Source organism: Cnephaeus nilssonii (assembly GCF_951640355.1).
Source record: "Cnephaeus nilssonii genome assembly, chromosome: 7".
Classification (NCBI taxonomy): domain Eukaryota; kingdom Metazoa; phylum Chordata; class Mammalia; order Chiroptera; family Vespertilionidae; genus Cnephaeus; species Cnephaeus nilssonii.
In genome coordinates, this window is record NC_137078.1 from 90,821,329 (window position 1) to 90,842,712 (window position 21,384).

The 21,384-nt window shown below is 60.3% G+C and overlaps 1 protein-coding gene across 5 annotated transcripts in view; it reads left to right on the forward strand.

Moving 5' to 3' along the window:
• Window positions 1-20,720, forward strand: part of RAP1GAP (RAP1 GTPase activating protein) — a 67,485-nt gene extending 46,765 nt beyond the window's left edge. For 2 of the 5 annotated variants that reach the window (XM_079776727.1, XM_079776724.1), the window contains 20 exons: window positions 1,010-1,048; window positions 1,416-1,601; window positions 4,399-4,502; window positions 4,746-4,824; window positions 5,262-5,315; window positions 6,399-6,482; window positions 6,686-6,786; window positions 6,923-7,052; window positions 8,068-8,223; window positions 8,616-8,687; window positions 9,327-9,413; window positions 9,816-9,953; window positions 12,162-12,293; window positions 14,118-14,195; window positions 15,024-15,133; window positions 16,102-16,215; window positions 17,483-17,606; window positions 18,515-18,617; window positions 18,972-19,075; window positions 19,683-20,720. In XM_079776727.1, the coding sequence (XP_079632853.1) occupies window positions 1,010-1,048; window positions 1,416-1,601; window positions 4,399-4,502; window positions 4,746-4,824; window positions 5,262-5,315; window positions 6,399-6,482; window positions 6,686-6,786; window positions 6,923-7,052; window positions 8,068-8,223; window positions 8,616-8,687; window positions 9,327-9,413; window positions 9,816-9,953; window positions 12,162-12,293; window positions 14,118-14,195; window positions 15,024-15,133; window positions 16,102-16,215; window positions 17,483-17,606; window positions 18,515-18,617; window positions 18,972-19,075; window positions 19,683-20,066 (2,379 nt within the window). In that variant the 3' untranslated portion in view covers window positions 20,067-20,720. Of the gene's footprint in view, window positions 1-1,009; window positions 1,049-1,415; window positions 1,602-4,398; window positions 4,503-4,745; window positions 4,825-5,261; window positions 5,316-6,398; window positions 6,483-6,685; window positions 6,787-6,922; window positions 7,053-8,067; window positions 8,224-8,615; window positions 8,688-9,326; window positions 9,414-9,815; window positions 9,954-12,161; window positions 12,294-14,117; window positions 14,196-15,023; window positions 15,134-16,101; window positions 16,216-17,482; window positions 17,607-18,514; window positions 18,618-18,971; window positions 19,076-19,246; window positions 19,286-19,682 lie in introns of all 5 variants that reach the window. The other 3 variants (XM_079776723.1, XM_079776725.1, XM_079776726.1) reach the window with 2 other exon arrangements.
• Window positions 20,721-21,384: the final 664 nt, after the last annotated feature.

Consider the following 21,384-nt stretch of genomic DNA (forward strand, 5'->3'; position numbering starts at 1 on the left):
TGGGGTACCCAACTCCATCCGGCCCTCTAGGAGTTCTGAGATGTGTGGAGCACCCCTCCCTGGCTGTAGGCCTGGGGCCTTCATTCCAGCTCCTCCCCACCATCTTCGGCACTGCAAACTCCCCCAGCCTCTCCAGGCTGCCCTGCCCAGAGTCGAAGCCCCATCCCTCACAAGATGGCCTGCGTCAACCGTTTTCCTGGAGGCCAGTTGTGATAAGCAGTTGTAGAAAGACTCACACTCCTGCTCCCTGTAGCTCCTACCTGAGAGGCTGAGGGGGAGGGGATGTGAGGAGGGGTAGCCTGCTTGCTCCCCCTCCCCATCCTCCCATGAGGAGCCAGACAGGAAGCCGGGGACTGAAGGGGATGCAAGGAGGCTCTTGTTCAGTCTCAAATTTTTCTTGGGGGGCATGGGGGACTGCATATAGCCTCTCCAGGTAGGCATATGGTTCTCTGGTTGGTAATTTGGGACCCCAACCATCCAAGAAGACTGGCAGCTGGGCCTGGGGGAGTGGGCTCAGGGCTGCAGGGGTGAGAATTAAAGGGGGTACATGGGCATAAGCCTGATCTTTGTCCAGGGCAGGGGTTTTCAAAGCATGGTCCTCAGACCGGCCCCATCAACACCACCTGGGAGCTGTGAGAATGTGAATTCTTGGGCCCCCCAGACCTAGGGCATCAGAAACTCTGGGGTGGCTTGTAGCCTCCTGTGTTTAATGAGCCCCCAGACTGTTCTGATGCACTGAGAACCACTGGTCTGGAGGTTCCTTCCGGGGGGCAGCGAGCCGCCTCCTCCCCAAGCAGGACCAGGCCCAGAGGAGGCCGCCAGCACTCAGTGAGATAAGCCTGCTTCAGCCCAGCCTCGTGGGGTCACCCCAAAGCAAGCCCTGCCCCACCTGTGAGGTGGGGAGATGCCCCTGCTACTGGCCAAACAAGGAGCATTCTGGGGAGGCTGGGAGTAAGGGGCGGGCGTGGACCCATCCCCGCTGGGCCTCGGCCCTGCTTGTGTTTTGCAGACGGAGGAGGACTACATTCCCTACCCAAGTGTCCACGAGGTAACCCGCTGGAGCCCCCGGAGCCCATCCTCACCCCCAGCGGGAAGGCACTCACTCAGGGAGTCGGGATGTCCCTTCTCCTCCCTCTCAGGAGTCTAACCTCCGTTAGAGACTCGGTTTAGAGGCCAAAGACTTCAGAGCGCGTCTGAACCCAAGGCCTCTGAGCCAAACATTTCAGCCTCTCTGCCAAGGTCCTGCTCCCAGCTCTACCCGTCCCCACCCCCAGCCTTTGAGAATGGGACTTGGGGCTCCGTGTGGTCTGGGACCCATGTAGTCTCTGGGTTGTCCCTAGGTCTGAGTTGGGGAGTTGTCCCGGGGTCCCCGGTGGGATGTAGAGTGGGTGGCTCTCAACTGAGTCCCCCTTCAGGTCCTGGGGCGAGAAGGGCCTTTCCCCCTCATCCTGCTGCCCCAGTTTGGGGGCTACTGGATTGAAGGCACCAACCACGAAATCACCAGCATCCCGGAGACAGAGCCGCTGCAGTCGCCCACGACCAAGGTGAAGCTGGAGTGCAACCCCACAGCCCGCATCTACCGGAAGCACTTCCTCGGCAAGGTGGGTGGCCCGCGGGGATTGGGGTCTGGGCCTGGGAGGGAGAGAACCCTTGGGCTGGGGCTGGGTGACAGTCCCAGGGCCCGGAGTCTCAGGGAGCATGCGTAGTGGATTCACTCATTCATTCAACAAACGTTTGTTGCAAAAAGCAGTCTTATGGCGGAATGGCCAATAGCAGAGACGCTCCCAGGGCCTGCGTCCTGGCTCTGCCGCTTGCTGCGTGGGACTTCAGGCCAGTGGCCGACCTCCCCGCGCCTGTTTCCTCAGCTGTGAAAACGGAGGTGATGGCGGCACCCGCCTCAGAAGGCTGCTGCAAGGCTTTCATGACAGGGTGCTTGTGGAGTTTAGAATGGCGTCTAGCGCAGCGTGTGCCTGGCCCTGTTCAAGGCACCAGGTGTGGAGCAGCAGACAAAACATACCCAGGCCCTGCCCTCAGGCAGCTTGAGGTGGGGGTGGGAAGACGCAGTCATGTCATGGCGTGACCTGGATGGATGCAACTCCCACCCCATCACCAGCCCCAGAGCAGGGACCCTGCCTGGTCCCAACTTGTCAGAGGGTCACCCAGCGGTGTTCCAGGCCAGAGTTATTGGGCCAGTTTGTGGGCGTGAGAGGGAGGTCCCACGCTGGGACCCTGTATGTGCCCAGGTGCCGTCTCTGCGTCGGTTGTCTCTGAGGCGACAGGTGGTAGCGTGGCTCCAGGATCTCGAGGCCTGGGTGGGAATCTGGGCTCTTCCGTGTATTAATGGTGTGACCTCAGGCAAGTTATTTGACCTTCCTGGGCCTGTTGCCCTATCTATAAAAACGAGGTAATAAAAGTACACTAAAGCATAGGAAACCATACCTGAACCATAGCAAGTACTTGACAAATGTTAGCTGTTGTTATTACATCTTAATTACTCTGAGATCAGGATTGCCTAGTCGTTCAGAAGAGGAAACTGGGGCTCAGAGAGGGAAAGTGACTTGGTCAAGGTCACACAATTACTGGGCTAAGAATTGACTTAGCTCTGGCTGACCTTCCATCAAGACACGCTATGGGAATAGACAACAATATTGTACTATAGTTATGTAATGCGATGAATACTGCTACAGTGACAATCATATTACAGTACACGAATGTGTCAAAGTAACCTGTTATAAACCTTAAATTTATAGTTATATGTCATATTTTTAAAAGGACATGCTTTGGGAAGGGTCCTGTTGCTAGGCGTGTGTGTGTGTGTGTGCACACACGTGTGTGTTGGGAGGAGGGGTGATTCCTTGGGGAGTTAGGAGCTGTGTGACCTCAGTCTGAGCCCAAGGCATTGGCCTGGCCCTGGTTCAGGAGCCATTGCCTGGGACAAAGCCAGTACAGGGCATGGGATTCTACCTCCAGCTGAGAGACCTGCATCCTGGCACCACTGTCGGGAGGCGCTTAGCTGGGTCTGGCGGCTGGTGGGATCCGGGGGACTGGGTCGGCCTCGCACATAGTTGGCACTGAGAAAAGCTTGCCAAGGAATGACAAGTGCCAGAGCGAGTGCCTCGAGCACAGAAGGATCTGAGGAGGTACACGTTGGGCATGATGACCAGAGTCGGGTTGGCAACACAGCGGAGGGGACTCCGGGGGCTGGTAGAGAGCCAGGGCCACCTCTTTCCTCCAGGTGGGGTGACTGGGGAAGCACTGGGGCCTGTTCTGGCAGAGGGCGGAGGTTAGGATGACTTTGGAGACTGACTTTCTGGGACCCTGAGCCCACTTTCCCACTGCATGCTTGGGCTCAGGCCTGGGGTCTGGGGAAACTCCCCACCCTGAGGACTTGGTGCAGCCCTCCTTGCCAAGTGCCTGCCACTCCCTCTCCGCAGATGGTGCCAAGCACTTGGGGTTTTCCATCACTCTGTGCCCAGGCAGGGCTGAGGGGGACTCTGCCCCAGGTGCCCTCGGACTATCCCTGAGCACATCCCCAGCCCCTGCCTCCTTCTCTGCCTGCCCTCTGAGCACAGGCGTTCATGTTTAAACAGGACTGACTTCCAGGATGACTCCTGGGGTGGGTGTGGCTGGGGAGCCTGCACACTCCCAGAGTCGGGGCTGGCAGGGGGAGCCCAGACCAGGCTGGGGTGTAATCTCCCAGCACTCCTGGCCCTGGGCTTTGGGACTTCCCCCCCCTGGAGGTACCAGCCCTGGGCTCCTCTCTGGGGGAACCGTCCCTGCAGCAGCTTCCCTGTGGCCGCTGGGATATCTCTCCCATTCCTTCCCACCTGCAGCTTCTTCCGGTGAGGCAGGAGGGTGGGAACCTGCCCGGTCAGCCGCCCAATGTGTTCATGAGATGTTTCACTTCCTGTTTCCCACGGGCCCTGGCTCCAGGGGCCACAGGTTGAGCAATCAGTCAGTCAGCGTATTTTCATTGAGCCCCTACTATGTGCTCAGCGTAAGAAAGGCAGGGCTGGGACACAGATACGGAGATACCAGATGTGGTCCTGAAACTGTGAACCCCGAGAGCCGGGGTTTCTATAAACGTTCATTGAACACCGGCTCTGTGCCAGGCACTTGATCCCTTTCAGTCCCTGCCGCCGTCCCACAGGGAGGAGGCCTCCCTTCCAGTTCATAGACTGGGAAACTGAGGCACAGAAGCTGAGGTGACCTCCTCAGGCTCCCCAGCTGGCAAGTGGCCAAGTGAGACTTGAATGCAGGTCTGTCTGGTGCTGTTGGCCGGGACACCTGCTGGCTGGTGAAGGACCCCATCTAGGAGCTAGCTGGCTTTCTCGGTTGGTTCCCAGAAACCCCATGCTCAGCCTCACCCACTCCCCTGGCCTCTCCCGCCCCCCACAGGAGCATTTCAATTACTACTCCCTGGACACTGCCCTGGGCCACCTTGTCTTCTCACTCAAATATGATGTCATCGGGGACCAGGAGCACCTGCGGCTGCTGCTCAGGTGAGGGTGGGGTGAGGGGCCCTGTGACAGCAGGGAGGGCTGAGGTCTTATAATCTGAGAATTCATCTCATTTTACCCACTCTTCTAATGGAGGCCCAGAGAGGGCCAAGGATTTGCCTGAGGTTGCACAGCACGTTAGTGCCCGAGCCAGGCCTGGCCCTCCCTGGGGTCTTGCTCTTGTGTGGAGGGGCTCCCATCTCCCTTCCCGCGGCCTAGCCTTTCACCGTGGCTTTCTCCTCCCAGGACCAAGTGTCGGACATACCACGATGTCATCCCCATCTCCTGCCTCACCGAGTTCCCCAACGTGGTCCAGATGGCAAAGGTGAGGCCTCTGCTCCTTCACGCGGGCCCCCCTTTGCACACCCCTGCGGCGGGGGGGGGGGGGGGGGGCGCACAGCGTGAGGGCTGTAGCTAAGCCTTAGCGTGCTCTCCTCTTCAGCTCCAGGTCCTAGCCCTGTGTGCTGCGGCCCCATCTCTGAGGTTCTGCCTCTCACCTGTCCCATGACGTCCCTGTGCTGGGCCCTGCCCCCTGCCTGTGTGTTGTGGCGCTGCTTTAGAGCACTTTCAGAAACAGGGGACCCCAGTTCTCCACACCCCATTCTGAGCAGCAGTGAGCCCACAGTATTGCTTCCACCTTGGTTGTTTTCTTTCCTTTCTGCACCGTGCGTCTCCCCACCTTTCCCCCTTGGCCTGGGAGGCCCAGAGGGGCCCCCCTCCTCCCGTCCCCACCTCCAGGCACCCCCATATCTCCTCCTGCAGCTGGTGTGCGAAGATGTGAATGTGGATCGATTCTATCCTGTGCTCTACCCCAAGGTATGGCAGGCCCTGGGCGCTGCTCACTGAAGGTGGGTGGTAACATGGGCACTGAGCATTTATGGGCACCTGCAGTGTGCAGGGTATTTTTCTTAAGTTTCTCATTTAATCCTCACAATAACCCTGCAAAGCCCACCGTTTATAGAAGAGGAACTAGAGCCCAGAAAGGTTCTGTGTCTTACCCAGAGCTGCACAGCAGATAATAAAGGCCTGCATTTAAACCTAGTGTTGGCGGCCCAAGGTGGGGGGTGCGGAGGGAGGGGTATGCCTTACCTCTGGAAACTCTCTGTGTAATTTGGGGACCCTCCCAAGGGCAACTGGTGTTCCCAAGCCAGGGGACTTCACTGGCCTCGCCTTCCGACCCCAGGGGGAACCTGGTGAGAGAGAATGGCACAGGCACCTTCCTCCGTGCTGCCCACAGACAGCAGCTGCACTCCCAGGCGCTGTAACCATGTGGGAAAAGGGTGGGACTTCTATCTTCAGCGAGCCAGGGGGCTTCCGGAAAGAGGTGGGCCTTGGGAGACATGTGAACCCTGTAGCTCTGACTGAATTCTGGAGCAAGATGCGATGCCCGAGGGGTCATGTGGTCCAGGAAATGTCCCTGAAGGAAGGGGCCTCAGAAATTAGATTCCATCTCAGTTACCGAAGAGGAAACTGAGGCCCAAAGTGAGGCGGGAACGAACGAGCTCGAGGGCCCACAGCAAGTTGGTGGGCCTCGGCCTGTTGTAGACCGATGAGGTGGGTCTACAGAGGAGCAAAGGAGTGAGCTGGTTGTTGTGGCATCGAGTAGGGGTGGGGGGTTATAGGCAAAACTCAGGAGCAGTGAGCTTGAGCTTTGGAGTCCAACAGACCGGAGTTCAAGTCCCAGCTCTGCCTTGCAAGCTGCTGGCCTCAGACAAGCTCTGAACCTTGGTTTCCTCATCTGTAAAATGGGAGCGGCAGGAATGTCTTCCTCATGCGTTTGTTCTGAGGATTAAATGAGAGGATGCTCGTGGCACGCCGGCCACGGTGCTTGGCACCTGGTAAGAGCAGTAAGTGACAACCTGGAAAAGCCGTCTCTTCACCCACTGTCCTCTCCCCCAGGCTTCCCGGCTCATCGTCACCTTTGACGAACACGTCATCAGCAACAACTTCAAGTTTGGGGTCATTTATCAGAAGCTTGGGCAGGTGTGCTCCCCTCCTCCTCCTCCCTGTCCCCCACCCACCTGGCCCTGTGCCTGGGACCTCAGCCCTTTGCCGGGGAGAGCACCGCCCCAGGGACTCAGTTTCCCGGGGGCTGCCAGAGGTCCTCCTTCCAGCCTTCTCTGGGGTGGGGGGGAGGGGCGGCCCAGGTGCGGCAGCTCCATGACCTCTGCCCTCTGTGTCCCCAGACCTCCGAGGAGGAGCTCTTCAGTACCAACGAGGAAAGCCCTGCCTTCGTGGAGTTCCTCGAATTTCTTGGCCAGAAGGTCAAACTGCAGGACTTTAAGGGGTGAGCATTACGGGGGGGGGGGGGGGGGGGGGATAAGCAGACTATAATCTTGGGCAGGGAGGGAGCCCCTGTCCTGGCCCCAAGGAGGCCTGGCTGGGGCTGGAGACTGAGCCGTGGCCTGGGGGGCCTGGGGCAGGTTCCGCGGCGGCCTGGACGTGACCCACGGGCAGACGGGGACCGAGTCTGTGTACTGCAACTTCCGCAACAAGGAGATCATGTTTCACGTGTCCACCAAGCTGCCCTACACAGAAGGGGACGCCCAGCAGGTAGCCGGGGCACCCACCCACCTGCTTCCCACCTGTCCTCCTGTCCCCCACTACCGGTCTGTTCAGTGTCCACCACATCCGGCTCAGTGGGCCCTGGGATGGAGAAGATGGAAGTGATCCAGAACCCCCTACTTATGGGCTCAGTTTCCACATCTGTGAAATAGGATAATAATGGCACCTACCTCATGGGTGAGCGTAAGTGAAGGATACACATGTAGTGGCTAGAAGAGTAGCTGGTACAGCAAAAGCTCAACAAACGAGTATTTTTACTGGGACTGAAGGGCATTGTGGGGTCATGTGGGGGTACTTAGACTTGGCAGAGGTGAGAGTCAGGAAAAGCTTTCAAGATAAAGTGCCGTTAGGCTGTGGAGCAGCTGGGAGACATGAGGCGGTGTCCCAGGTGGCGAGAACAGCTTCTGTGAAGGTCCGGAGCTGAGGAAGGGAGGGCGTGTTCTGGGAGCTGAACTTAGGAATTTGTCACTTTGCCCTAAGCTGCCCGCAGGACTCTCTACCTCCCCCCACTCCACCCCCACCCCAGGGGGAGAAAACGGTAATGTGAGAAACAAATGAAAATATTTATTTCTTGCTTTTACTGTCATTTTCTTTTAAGAATATTTTCTGTTCATTTTAGCCACATGAATTTATACTGGGTGGAACTTGTTTGTTCAGGAGGGGCCATGTTTGGGGCATTTAGAAGAAGGGCTGAGAGGTAGGGCCTAGGGACCAGGAGCCCTGGGTTCGAGTCCCCTAACTCACTGTAGGGCCTTGCAAGTCCTGTCTCTCTTGGCCTCAGTTTCCTCATCTGTCACAGGATTCTAAGAAAACGAAAATAATTTTAAGACAAGTTCCTCACCACATTTTTGGAGGGAGAAGCCTATCCTTAGCTGTGTCCCCTGCCTACCCCAGAGCTCTCCCACACCCCTGCGCCCCCCGCCCCCCCTCGCCCCGTGCCCTTTCCCCCCCCCCCCCCCCCCCCCCCCCGGCCAGGTTGTGAAGGCCGTGGCCCTGTGCTCAGTTGCAGCGAAAGCGGCACATCGGGAATGACATCGTCGCTGTGGTCTTCCAGGATGAGAACACGCCCTTTGTGCCTGACATGATTGCGTCCAACTTCCTGCACGCCTACGTGGTGGTGCAGGCCGAGGGCGGGGGGCCCGACGGCCCCCTCTATAAGGTGGGTGACCTCAGAGCCTCCCAGGATGCGGCCTCAGTTTCCCCAGCTGTACATAGGGGGCCTGTCCTGAGGGCTCTAAGTCCCCCTCTTGCTCCGATGACGGAGGCGTCCCGTCCTGCCCTCTCTGCTCCCCAAAGTTCCCCTCTCAAAGAGGCCGGTGAGCCTCTTCCCCCTTCATCCTCCCCGATGACTCCTGAGACCCCTTCCCACCACTCACATTCAGGGCCCAGCATGGAGGAGCTGAGATCCTGGGGTTCAGCCACTCTGTCAGCAGCCACTGAACACCCCCCACCCAGGAGCAGGCCCTGTGCCCAGCATGGGACGGGAGAGGGAGGGGGATTCAGGGCTGCTGGCGGGTGTGGGGCCCCACAGGGACTGTCCCTCCCTTCCAGGTCTCGGTCACGGCCAGAGATGACGTGCCGTTCTTTGGGCCCCCGCTCCCGGACCCGGCTGTGTTCAGGAAGGTGAGAGGCTGCCCAGCCCTGTCACGGGCAGGACCACATTGGTGGGGGCTGAGAGGGGGACCCACACTCTGCCGTACTAGGTCCCGAAGCCCCACTGTGTGCCAGGGCAGCTGGGCTCCCCTAACTGTGCACCTGGGGCCTGGCTTTTCTGATGATCTTGATAAAAACTGGCCTTTATTTACAGTCACAGAACAAACTATGTCATTGTTTTACATTTTTTACATGTTTCATAGCAGACTCTGTGGCCCTTCCTCATTTCTGGTATCTTTTTGACAGTTAGTCTTTTTTTGTCTAAAATGTCTGGGGAGGGGGCACACGTCTCTCTCCGCCCAGAAGCCACACTGGGAGCCTTGGCTTCAGTCCCCCACAGGCTGAGGCAGTCAGAGACCCCGACCCAGCCCCTTACGTCTGTGGGTTTGCTCTCCTGAGGGGTGGGCAGCCGTGAAGGGCAGAAGGGGCCCTCACAGGGGCCTGGGCTGCGGAGCTGAGCCAAGGAGGGGCCCTGGCGTGAAGAGGGCGACTTCTGGGCTCCAGCAGTTGGGGCTCGGGGGACTCCAGCCCGGGACACAGGGCTCAGCTCCTGTTTCTGTTCCCCTGACCCCCCCCTCCCTTTCTTTTCTCCACACTGGGGGCTCCCAGGGGCCCGAGTTCCAGGAATTTTTGCTGACAAAACTGATCAATGCGGAATATGCCTGCTACAAGGCAGAGAAGTTTGCCAAACTGGAGGTGAGGATGGGCTGTTGGGCCGAGTCCCTCCCCGCAGCTTGGAATTTCAGACCTGCCCCCCCCCCCCGCCCCGCCCCAGGGCAAAGCCTGTTCAGATCTCGGCCTTAGGGAGGTGGTGCTGGGGGGGGGGGGGGAGCAGGACGTAGGGCTGTGCTCGGCTGGGTCAGGGGAGAGGATGCAGGCATTTCTGGGGATGGTGAGGAATGCCCAGGCGGGCGGGGCTCGGAGTGGGCAGGCCGACAGAGGACTCCGTGGGGCTGGGGACAGGCGGCCAGATCTTGGGGCCTGAGGGAAGCGGAGGGTAGGCTTGCGGGGGCGCAGGCCCACTCCCCACTCTCTCGGAGAAGGTGGTGGGACCAAGGGCTGATCCCTGGGTCCCTCCTGACGCGGCCCGGCCCCCAGGAGCGGACGCGCGCGGCCCTCCTGGAGACGCTCTACGAGGAGCTGCACGTGCACAGCCAGTCCATGATGGGCCTGGGCGGCGACGACGACAAGCTGGAGAACGGCGGCGGGGGCGGCGGCTTCTTCGAGTCTTTCAAGGTGACGGGCTGGTCCGCCTGGGCTCCGAGGGCCAGGGACCTGGGTGGGGCGTGGATCGGGGGGGTACGGACACCTGTGGGGGTGTGGCTAGAGGCGCACTCACCGTGGGGGTGGAGTTGGGTGGGGGCGTGGTCGGGGGGTATGGACACCTGTGGGGGTGTGGTTAGAGGCGGGCTCACCGTGGGGGTGGAGTTGGGTGGGGGCGTGGTCGGGGTTATGGACACCTGTGGGGGTGTGGCTAGAGGCGCGCTCACCGTGGGGGTGGAGTTGGGTGGGGGCGTGGTCGGGGTTACGGACACCTGTGGGGGTGTGGCTAGAGGCGGGCTCACCGTGGGGGCGGAGTTGGGTGGGGGCGTGGTCGGGGTTACGGACACCTGTGGGGGTGTGGCTAGAGGCGGGCTCCCCGTGGGGGCGGAGTTGGGTGGGGGAGTGGTTCTGGGGGTTACGGACACCTGTGGGGGTGTGGCTAGAGGCGGGCTCCCCGTGGGGGTGGAGTTGGGTGGGGGAGTGGTTCTGGGGGTTACGGACACCTGTGGGGGTGTGGCTAGAGGCGGGCTCACCGTGGGGGTGGAGTTGGGTGGGGGAGTGGTTCTGGGGGTTACGGACACCTGTGGGGGTGTGGCTAGAGGCGGGCTCACCGTGGGGGTGGAGTTGGATGGGGGCGTGGTTCGCGGTGGACTTGGGCTTGAGGGTGGGCTTAGATTAGTGAGTTCTGTGACGGGGTGGAATTCGCAGTTGGGACTGTAAAGCGGGGCGCTGTCCAGGGAGGAGTTAATGGTTGGCGGCGGGGCCTAGGCTAGTGGCCGAGGCTCCCTGAGGCTCAGCCTGAAGGCTGGAGTGTCTGGGTGGCAGTAGGGTGTCTCTGATGCCAATGTGGTGGCTACCAGGTTAGCAGGTGGAGAAGAGAGGAGGAGGCCTCTGTCCTGACGGAAGTAAAGAAACAGGTCCTGGAGGGGCGTGAGCCAAGTGGCCATCGGAGCGGGACCTGGCCTGTGTGACCTTCAGCTTGTGTGACCCACCCTGGCTGTCTCTGGTTTAGTTTCTGTTAAGAGCACAGACTCCCTGGGTTCAAACCCCAGCTCTGTCACTAGCTTGATCATTCCCCGAGCCTCCGTTTCTTTGTCTGGTAGGGTAATGACAACTTATACAATTGTTGACCTTGGTAAAGCAGTTAGATCAGTACAATAAAAGTTAATGAGCAAAATGCAAAATTCTGTCCATCTACCTCAGCAACTGTTGTCCAAAGTGAGAGGCAGAGGGAGTTCCTTTTCTCCTCGGATAGTGCCCGCCCCCCCCCCCCCCCCCCCCCAGGCTGCAGGTCCCCAGGTGGTGGCTTCCTTGCCATTGTCTCCTCCACCCACAGGAGGAGGATGCCCATCCTCCAAGTGCCCAGCCAGGCCGGCCGGGCCCCACCTCATCCCAGGCAGGCCACAAAGCTGGAGCCCTGGGCTGGCTTAAGGGGCTTAGCCCAGCCGCCCAGGCCTGCCCTGGACGAAAGGGAACAGACTGTCTTTGAGAAGGAGGCCTAAAGAGGAAGCCTGCCTCTGCCCACTGGAGGCAGGGCTGGGTGGGGTGAGCATGGGTGTGGGTGTCTTCTTTGAGAGAGGGCTCCAGGGACCCCACATCGTGTGGGTGCTAGATGGTGGACCTGGGTTGGTCCGAGCCCACAGTGAAGGATTTGGGTTTGACACGGGCTCCAGACTTGCTCTGCTTTGGTTTCAGCCTGCGTAAAGTGGGCGCGGTAGTAGTGCCTGCCTCGCAGGGCGATGGCATGAGAGAGCCAGTGCAGAGTGCCTGGCCCCCAGTAAGCATTCGGTACGCACTGGCTGAGAGAAGCAGGGAGGGGGGACCAGAAGCTTTAGGAAGGCTTCCTAACAGGGGAGAACTGTTTTGGGAGGGCTCTCTGTGCACACTTTGGGTCATGACCCAGTATTTTCTTTAATACTCACCACAGCCACACGAGAGGCTCACAGGCTCAGGGGGTGAGAGGCTTGTACCAGGTCACCCCGTGAGTTGGTGGCAGAGCCAAGGCCCAAACTCCCCTTGGCACCATGTGGACCTGACTCTTGTGTGGCCTCATGGGAAAGGACTTCTTGCATTCAGAGTGGCATTGGTGGGGAGGAACCAGGTGCCTGGGTTCCTGGGTTTCCCTGAGGAGCAGGTGTTTAAGAAACGTGTGCCTCCTCCACCCCAACCCCACCTTCACAGCGGGTCATCCGGAGCCGCAGCCAGTCCATGGATGCCATGGGACTAAGCAACAAGAAGCCCAACACCGTGTCCACCAGCCACAGCGGGAGCTTTGCACCCAACAACCCTGACCTGGCCAAGGCCGCTGGAATAGTGAGTGCCTCCCCGGGGGCCTTCAGCTCTCCCCTGCCCCCAGTGTCCTGCAGTCTAAGGGTCCTCCATCCTGGGCTCTAGACGCCGTCTAGCCACTGCTCTCCAGGGGGGTCAGGGGCCCAGGCCATGCACTGTGGTGCTGAGAGCCTTCCGTCTCCTTCCCAGCTTCTCGACCCTCCACTCCTCCTGGCCCCTTATTCAGGTGTGACTTCGGGTCAGCTCTGGGGCAGCCTCTATATCACATTCCCTATTGAAACCTACTGTCTGTTGTGTGCTGGGAATTGGCTGCTGTGTGGGCACCTACTTGAATTTCTGGGAGCACCAACTGTGTGTCAGGCTGTGGGCATGCTCTGTGTGTCAGGACCTGGATTTCTGTGTGAGCACCTGCTGTGTGCCTGGCTCTGAAACACTGGGGGTGACCTGGATTGTTGTGTGGACATGTCCTCTGTGAGCACCTACTGTGTGTCAGGTCCTGGGCTGTTGTATGGGCATAAACTCTGTATGCACCTACTGTGTGCCCAGCCCTGGGCTGTTGTGTTGAGAACCTTCTGTATGTCAGAAAACGGACCGCTGAATGAGCACATCGTGTGTGCTAAGCCTGAAGTGTCGGGAAGTGAGCTGCTGTGTGAGCATTGACTCTCTGAGCACCTACGTCTGTGTGCCTGGCCGTAGGCTGCCGTGTGAGCACCTGTGTGCCAGGGCCTATGTGGCTGTGGCTACCTAACGTGTGTCAGGAATTGTGTGGGCTTCCGTGTGAGCATCTCCTGAGTGAGTACCTACTGTGTGATTACTTACTGTCTGCCAGGCTCTGTGGGTTTCTGCTACTAATACTCAGGGTGTGTGCTGGGCACACAGGATGGGCAAGGGCTTCAATTGTGGGCCTCTCTGCTTTCTGCCGCCCCGTGGCCACCCCTGGCACTGCACCCACTGCTCTGCTCCCCCCTCTCCATCCACCCTTCTTTATCCCTCCATCCCTCCATCCCTCCATCCCTCCCTCCATCCATCATTTATTGACTGCTGCATGCCAAGCCCTGTGCTCAGTGCTGTGAGACTGTGTCACTTGTGGTGAGAGGGACCTCCCACCCCAATTCCTGCCCCATGATCTGGCCTGGCCAGGGAGCAAGGTCCTCTGCTGTCCAGCACTCACCAAGCCTACCCTCCCCCAGCCCAGGTTTACAGGCCACCCCCGTCCTTGCTGGAGTGGCCCAGCCTCCCGGGGGTGGCTGTAGAGGGGCCCCAGAGACAGGGCCAGGCCAGCAGCACCCACCATGGCAGTAACCAGACCCGTTTTTGTTTTTGTTTTTGTTTTTGTTTTTACACAACTCTCCCCTCTCTTCATGTTGCTTCCTTTCCTTCCACTCTCTCCTCTCTCCTTGTTCTCTCTCCTCTTCCCTCCGCCCCTTGGCCTCTCTCCACTTCTCACATGTTTATGTGTCTCCTGTCCTCTGCACTCCCTCTCCTCCTCCTCCCTGCCACTGCCCCCTCCCTTCTTCCCATTTCTGTCTGTCTCCTCCCATCTCTGTGTCTGTCTGTCTGTATTCCACTCTGTGCCCCTCTCGTGGGCTCCTCCCGTGTGTTCCTGTTGCTGTATAACCAACCGTCCAATTGCCCATGTCTCTGTCTCTCTTCCCACCTCTCCTCTCCTCCCCTCCCCCTGCCTTTTCTTTCTCTCTCCCAACCCCCTGCCACTCCCTTCTTCGTTTCTCTCTCTTTCGCTCTTTTCCCTGTGTCACCTCTCTGTTTCCCCTCCCGCCATCTCTCTCTCTCTCTCCGACCCTCTATGTCTGTCTGTCGGTCTCTGCCCCTTCCTCTGCTGCTTGCCAGTCATTGCTTATTCCTGGGAAAAGTGCGAGTAGATTCGGACGCCGGGGCAGTGCCATAGGCATAGGAACCGTGGAAGAGGTTGTCGCCCGTGGGGCCAGCGGCTCTGGAGGCTGCCTGCACGCGCTGCTCTCTGCTCGCTCTCAGGACGAAGGCCATATTGGGGATGTTGCCCCCTTCCCCTGGGACAGGTGCAAGGGCATGCAGGTCGGAGTGCGTGCAGCTCTGATGGCACCCAGCACCTGCTTTGGGGCCTGGTACCGGTGCCAGAGCCAGTGCCCCCGGTCAGGGGCTTCTGGCCCCTGGGGTCCTGGTCCAGTCCCTGCCAGGATCTGACACCCAAAGACCCTCTGCCCAGCTGCACGTCCCCCAATATCGCCAGTTCTGCACGAAGTTCCATCCCTCTCCTTTGACCTGGCTCCCCCTCCACACCATGAGCTGGTCTGGGGGTTCCTGCCCTTCATGCCTCCCTGGGGCCCACCTTCCTGATTTCCCCCAAGAAGATGGGGGCCTGCTTCTGTGTGTGTGCAAATGGGGGTATCTGTCAGCTGCTGGCCCAGAACCTCCCCCAGCATGGGGTACGGGCTTGGTTGCTATACCCACTCCCCATGGACCTTAGGCTGCAGGTCCCCTGAAGCCCTGGGGGTGGGGGGATAGCCATTGTGAGGACTTGGCCTCTCCCACCCCAGCGGAGTGGCTGCCAGCCCCTGGGCCCCAGCCTGCAGTGTGACCTCGGGGGGCCCTCTCTCTGCAGTGGGAGGGTTTTCTCTGGAGATGGACGTTTTCTCCTGTTCTTTCTTGCTCGTTGCCTCTGCTTCAGGGCCTGGAGCAGCAGGGCTCAGGGTGGCCTGTGGGGGGCACCAGGGCTCCCAGGGCAGGTGGGCACTGAGTTGGGGGCTCTCCTCGCAGTCCCTGATTGTCCCTGGGAAGAGCCCCACGAGGAAGAAGTCAGGTCCGTTTGGCTCACGCCGCAGCAGCGCCATCGGCATCGAGAACATACAGGAGGTGCAGGAGAAAAGGTGGGTGGAGCGGGCGGCTGGGACCGGTCTGTCTCCTCTGACCCCCATTCAGGGGCAAAGCAGAGCAGGCAGGAGGGAGTGCCTACCCTCTGCTCCTCTGTCCCTCACTGGTGACAGCTGTACATGCAAGTTCCTGCGGTGTGCCAGGCACCATGCCAGCTCGTCACCTAACGTAAAATGCTTTCATCTGCTCAGCAGTTCTTCTGCTCCTTGGGGTCCCGCCTTGCACACCAGGACGCTGTAGGTCAGCGGGCTCGGGGCTTGCCCAGCTCACACAGCCAGTGGGGGGCAGAGCTGGGAGTTTCGGCTAGTCTGTGGGGGTCTGTGAGTACATCTGTGTGGGCAGCATGCCGTATTAACAGCATGGCCGCTCCTGGGAAGCTGAGGACAGTTCTTGGGTGTGAATCCCATCTTTACCACAATGGGGCTGTGTGACCTTGGGAAAGTCACTGCACTTCTCTGAGCCTCACTGTCCCGGTCTGAAACATGAGGATAAGAACACAACCAACATCCTGGGGCTGGTGCGGGGGGTGGTGCTGTGCATGTGAAGCAGGGCGGTGGGCACACCGAGGCTCAGGAATGGTGTTGGCACAGTCCTCATGGCCACGAGAGCCCAGAATCCTGCAAATCCTGGGTTCAAGTCTTGGTTTTGGCATGTTCTAGCTGTGCACCCTGGGCAGGTTCCCTCCCATCTCTGGGCTCCAGTTTCCCGATCCATAAGGGACAATTACACCTGCTCCCATGGAGAGGAGGACTTGGGGGTGTCCTGTCTTATGAAGGTACTCCTAGGTGCCCGCCCAGGCCTGGCCAGTTAGCTGCAAGGACTGCTGTGGGTTTGGCCCCTGAGTATACAGGGTGTGGGTATGAGGCAGGAGGTGCCCATGACCTCTTCTCACCACCTGGGCCTCATTCTGCCCTGATGCCAGGCCTGGTGCTGAATCCCCCCGCTGCCCCCATGTGCCCCGCAGGGAGAGCCCCCCGGCTGGCCAGAAGACCCCAGACAGCGGGCACGTCTCACAGGAGCCCAAGTCAGAGAACTCCTCCACTCAGAGCTCCCCAGAGATGCCAACGACCAAGAACAGGTACGTTGGGGCTCAGGGCTCACCGGGCCGGGGCTTGGGAGTGGTGGGCTCATTTTTTTCATCCCCACCTGGGCTGGGAGGCCTGGGCACTCTCTCAGGTCCTCCTTTGACACCCACCCACCACCGCTCTGGAATACATTGGTGACCTGGGCATACATGGAGGTGTAACATAACCTAGTAAGCTATTTCCAGAGAGTTATGGTCAGAGGAAAACAAAGCAAGGGATGCGATGAAGAATGACTTGCGGCGGGGGGGGGGGGGGGGGGGGTTCATATGGGTGCTCAAGCAAGACATTGACAAAGGGGTGAGGGAAGAGGGTTCCAGGTAAGAAGCACAGCCAGTGCAAAGGCCCTGAGGTATGCTTGGAGGATGGAAGAAGGCAGTGCATTGAGTCGAGTGCCTGAGGGGCCAGGCCCACGTGAAGGGTTGGGGCAAGAGCAGGAATGGGAGCAGGGAGGCCGGCAAGCAGGCGGCTCCTCCGTTCAGCTCTTGTTGGCTGAGCCCTTCTTTGCTGACTCTGACTCAGCCCAGATGGAAAGTCAGGCAGGTGAACAGAGAAGCAGGAAGGAGTGACAGGGATGGTGAGAGACAAGGTGTGCAGGACCCAGAGCGGGGAGGGCCACCCGACCATGCGAGGAGGAATCAGGGAGGGCCTCCCTGAGGAGGGGGCCCTTGCTGGTGTTTGAAAGATTAATTTGCTTTGAGGGGTTTGAGGGGGAGAGTGGGACTCCCCTCAGGAAACACAAAGTCCTGAGCATGGAACAAAATTGTGGGAGTGCCGAGAGCACACTGTGGAGTTGGAAGCTGGGTCCTGCCTGTTCTCCCACCTGCGGCTGGGTGACCGTGGACCCTGTGCCTACCCTCTCTGTGCCTTGGTGTCTCCTCAGCTGTAGGATGGGTCCAATAATGATAACAATGGGATAATTCGGGCAGAAATAACGTGGAACAGTGTCTGGCACAGAGCAAATGTGCACTACATGATAATATTAGTAATAGTTATTATCGAGCACCAAGTCAAGGAAATGAGACTTTATCTGGGGCCGTGGGAGCCTGAGAGGGTTTGGAGCAGGGGCGGGACAGGACCCGGTCTGCATGTTAAGAACAGTGGCAGGAGGAGGCTCAGCGGCCTGGGGAGCTATAAAGCAACCACAAAGGCGCTGGGCAGGCTGTAGGCAAGCCTCCCTGGGCCCGGCGGGCAGGGGACCGGGGCCTTGGCCCAGGAGGGGCCCTGAGTGGGTGCTGGCTGACGGGGTGCTGTGTGTGGCAGAGCGGAGACAGCAGCCCAGAGAGCAGAAGTGCTGAAGGACTTCTCCCGCTCCTCGTCCAGTGCCAGCAGCTTCGCCAGCGTAGTGGAGGAGACGGAGGGTGTGGACGGGGACGACACAGGCCTGGTGAGAGGCCCAGGGAGGGGGGTGCTCCACGACGGCCTGCAGCGGGGGCTCTTTGGTAGAAGCAGGAGCCTGGGTGTGGCTGAGATGCGATCAGGGGACCCAGCCAGAAGGAATAATGCAGGCCAACCCTCCCTTACTCTGACCTTCCATGCTCCCCAGCGCAGGGGAGGGGGGGCCCACTCCTGCACACAGAGCCCAATCTCTGAGACCTTTGAAGACCCTCCCCCCCGCCTCAGCCTCATCTCTTACCACTCTAGCCATTCTGCACTCCTTTGCAGCCCCCCAAACATACGAGGCTTACTCCACCTCTGGGCCTTTGCACGAGCCATTTTCTCTGGAACACACTCCTGCCTCCTCCTTCCTCTTTGTCCTCCTGCTCATCCTTCTCGGCTCAGCCTCACATGGCCTCCTTTTGTAAGCCTCCCCTGGTGTTCTAGGCCCTCTTTGTGCCGCACAGACCCTGGGCTTTGCCCTTAGCCCCCGTTTGTCATTCTTCATTCCACACACCTGCACTGGGCACCTGTTCCTCGCCGGGTCCTGTTCCAGGTGCTTCAGGTACAGCAAGGAGCAGTGCAGACCGGCCCTGCCTGATGGACCGAGATCTGGGGTGACCATAGTCTCTTCCCAGCTGTCTCGCCTCTTAGACTTCGGTCTCTGAGGGCAGGGACCCTGCCCCTGTCTCTCGGTGGCTTGTCCCACGAGAATGTCCGTGAATGATGGTTGGTTGAATGAATGGGCGGGTGTGGTGTGTGACTGTTCCCACTCTGTCCTCCTGTGCCCTCCCTGGAGCGGACGTTGGTGGGCCCTCCTCTCCGCAGGGAGGCACAGGTGGCCTAAGGGGCGGGGAGCCAGGCCAAGTGCCATGGCCCAGGCTGACCTCCCGCTTACTCTCCTCCCTGCGCCCCCAGGAGAGCATCTCGTCCTCGGGGACTCCGCACAAGCGGGACTCCTTCATCTACAGCACGTGGCTGGAGGACAGCGTCAGCACCACGAGTGGGGGCAGCTCCCCAGGTACCAGGCTGGAGCCGCTTCCCCGCCAAGCAGGGCCGTGCTTATGGCCGGAGGGGTCAGGGCTGGGCACTGAGGGTGGAGACCACGTCTCATGCCCCAGGTGGTGGGTATGTCGCGGAGGGGTCATCATTGAGCCTAAGATGATGGGGTGGCTTGGAGGGCTGATCGCTTCCGGAAGGGTCTTGGCGCATGATGGGGGTGAGGGGGTAAAGAAGGGAGTGAGAGTGGGGTACCCTGGGGGAGGGACTTGGCAGGGTTGGGGAGCACCAACTAGTGCCGACCACCCATCCATACCCGTCTTCCTGGTGCCTCCCCGCGGCCAGTGAGGTGGCTCCCTCCTGCCCCCCTCCCCAGGCCCCTCGCGGTCACCCCATCCAGACGCCAGCAAGTCGGGGGACCCTGCATGTCCGGAGATCAAGATCCAGCTGGAAGCGGCTGAGCAGCACACATCCCAGCTGGTGCGTGCAGTCATGGGGGCAATCAGGGATGGGGACTGGACTGAGAGGTCCCCCTAGGCCGGAGGGGTTGGGCTCATCCGGCCTGGGCACAGCCAGTGACTTCTGCTTGCCTGTCTTCTGCTCCACGCCGTCTGTCCTGTCCCCTGCCTCGCCGCCACTCTGTCTGTGCAGGGCTGTTAGCCAGGCTCCCCTCGGAAGGTGACTGAGCAGGTCAGACCCAGCCCTCAGCTCTTGTTTGGTGGGAGAGGGCGGGAGTGGCGAGGGAGTGGGCCAGTTTCTCCCTGTCTCTCTGTCCTGTGTCTCGGCTGAGAGCTTTGTATCTGGGTTCGAATCCTCTGCCACTCAGATACTGAGTGACTTGGGCAGGTCATTGGCCCCTCTCTGGGCCTCAGTTTCCTTATCTGTGCAATGGGGCTAATAAGTGCTTCCTCACTTCTGCCCACAAGCTACTGGGAGGATTTGATGGGAGCCTGAAAGGGACTTGGGAGTTGCTGGGAGGGGTGGGTCTGGGGGGTTCCCAGTGGGGTGGAAAGACCTAGAGCCTGGACCTCCGAGGGTGGGCCTGCCTCCCTGCTCCGTGGTGTCTCCATCTCCCTTTACCCTACAGATGAGGTCGAAGAAACACAAGGTGAAGATGCTGTGTCAAATCCAGGCAGATAGGACCTCTGCCCCCAAGGCCAGCACCAGCCTGTGGGCTGCCCCCCGTCTCCCCAACCCTCCCCTTGGCCCACCATCTGGGCTGTCTCCGCAGGGCGGAGCCATCCGGACCTGGGAGCGGGGAAGCTGCGGGCATCATCCTCACTCCCCGGGCTGGGGGCCAGGCTGGGCAGGGAGTGGTCAGTTGCAGCAAGACTCCAGGCCTGGCTCACCCCGACCTGGGCCTTCCATCACACCTTGGTGCCCCTCTCGACTCAGGGGGGGCAAGATGAGAGGGGGGACCGAGATCTCTCAGTGCATACAGAGCCTGCAGGCAGCGGGGGGTGAGATGTGACGGAGTGAGCCCCAGGTTGGGAACCCTGCGTCCTGAGTCCTGGCTTCTGATTTGGGTTCTGCTGTGCGGCTCTGGGCTCTGTCTCTGGGCCCCTCTGCGACCAATGGACAAGATCGCTTCAGAGGTCACCGAAGACTGCGATTCCGTGCACCTGCCCAGGAGGGGGGCTGTCCTCCCAGGGGCCTCCCGTCACCCTGTCCTGCTTCGTGGGGCTCTGGGGCCCCCGGTGGGCTGAGGGGCAGGGAGCTGGCGATGCCTCTTGCCCCTCCTGGACCCTCAAGCTCTACCACAGATCTGCCGACACCCTGTCCACTGCCTCCACGTGACAGACGAGCAGCCCCTGTGGGAGGAGGGCACCTCCCCGCTCCTCAGCCAGCACCCAGCTTCACCTCTGCCACCCCACGTTCTGGGCGCTCCAGGCTGAGTGGTCTCGGCTGGCCTGGAGTTACAGGTCTCGCCTTTGCGACCCCCTATTCCCATGGCGGGGGCCGCCAGGCATAGCTGCTGTGCGTCCACTTCCTGTGTGTGTGTGTCCTCACTTTTTAGGCGCCACGCCGGAGGCCCGCCTTCCCGCCCCAACACCCGTCTGGGAAGCCCCGTGGCTGTGTGTATGTTGGTGACAGTTGTACAAAATAAATTCTATTTATCGCTATTGTACCCCGAGATGGACCTGGCTCTGTGTGAACCCCGCTCCGACCTACCCCAGGTCTCACTGGCACTAAGATGGAGGGAAGGCCCGGCCCCCAAACCCCCATCGGAGCTGCTGGGTCCAGGGCGCCTCCGAGGCCGGGCCGCGGGCTCTGTAACCAGCAGCCGGGCTTCCTCCCGAAGGCGCTGGCTGCGCTCCCCTCTGCGCTGGCCCCTTCTCCACGGGGAGGACGCAGCTTTGAGCCGGACTGACCCAGGTCTGAGTCCTGGCACCATCTGCTCGCTGGGCGGCATTGGGGGACTTACTAGCCTCTCGGAGCCGCAGGGTCCACTTTTGTCCAGTGGGAGCGACAGTGCCTCTCCCAGGAGGATCCAGTGGGCGCTCAGTGATCAACTCACTTCCCCTCCTCATGCTCCTCGAAGCCCAAGAAGTTCTGCTTTGTGGCCACCAGGGGACGCCCAGGGATCGCTTACTGGGACCCTTGGGGACGAGTCCGTCCAACTTGGGAGGAGCTCAGTGCAGGGCAGTCACAGTAAAGGGTGATGAGAGAGGGGTGTGCGTGAGCAGGGGGCCCGGCCTCCGTGAGGGGGGCGTGGGGAGGACGGGGCAGTGGTGCCCGAGCCCTGGAGAGGCTTGGGAAAGTGTCCCTGCGGGAAGGGAGAGGGCGCT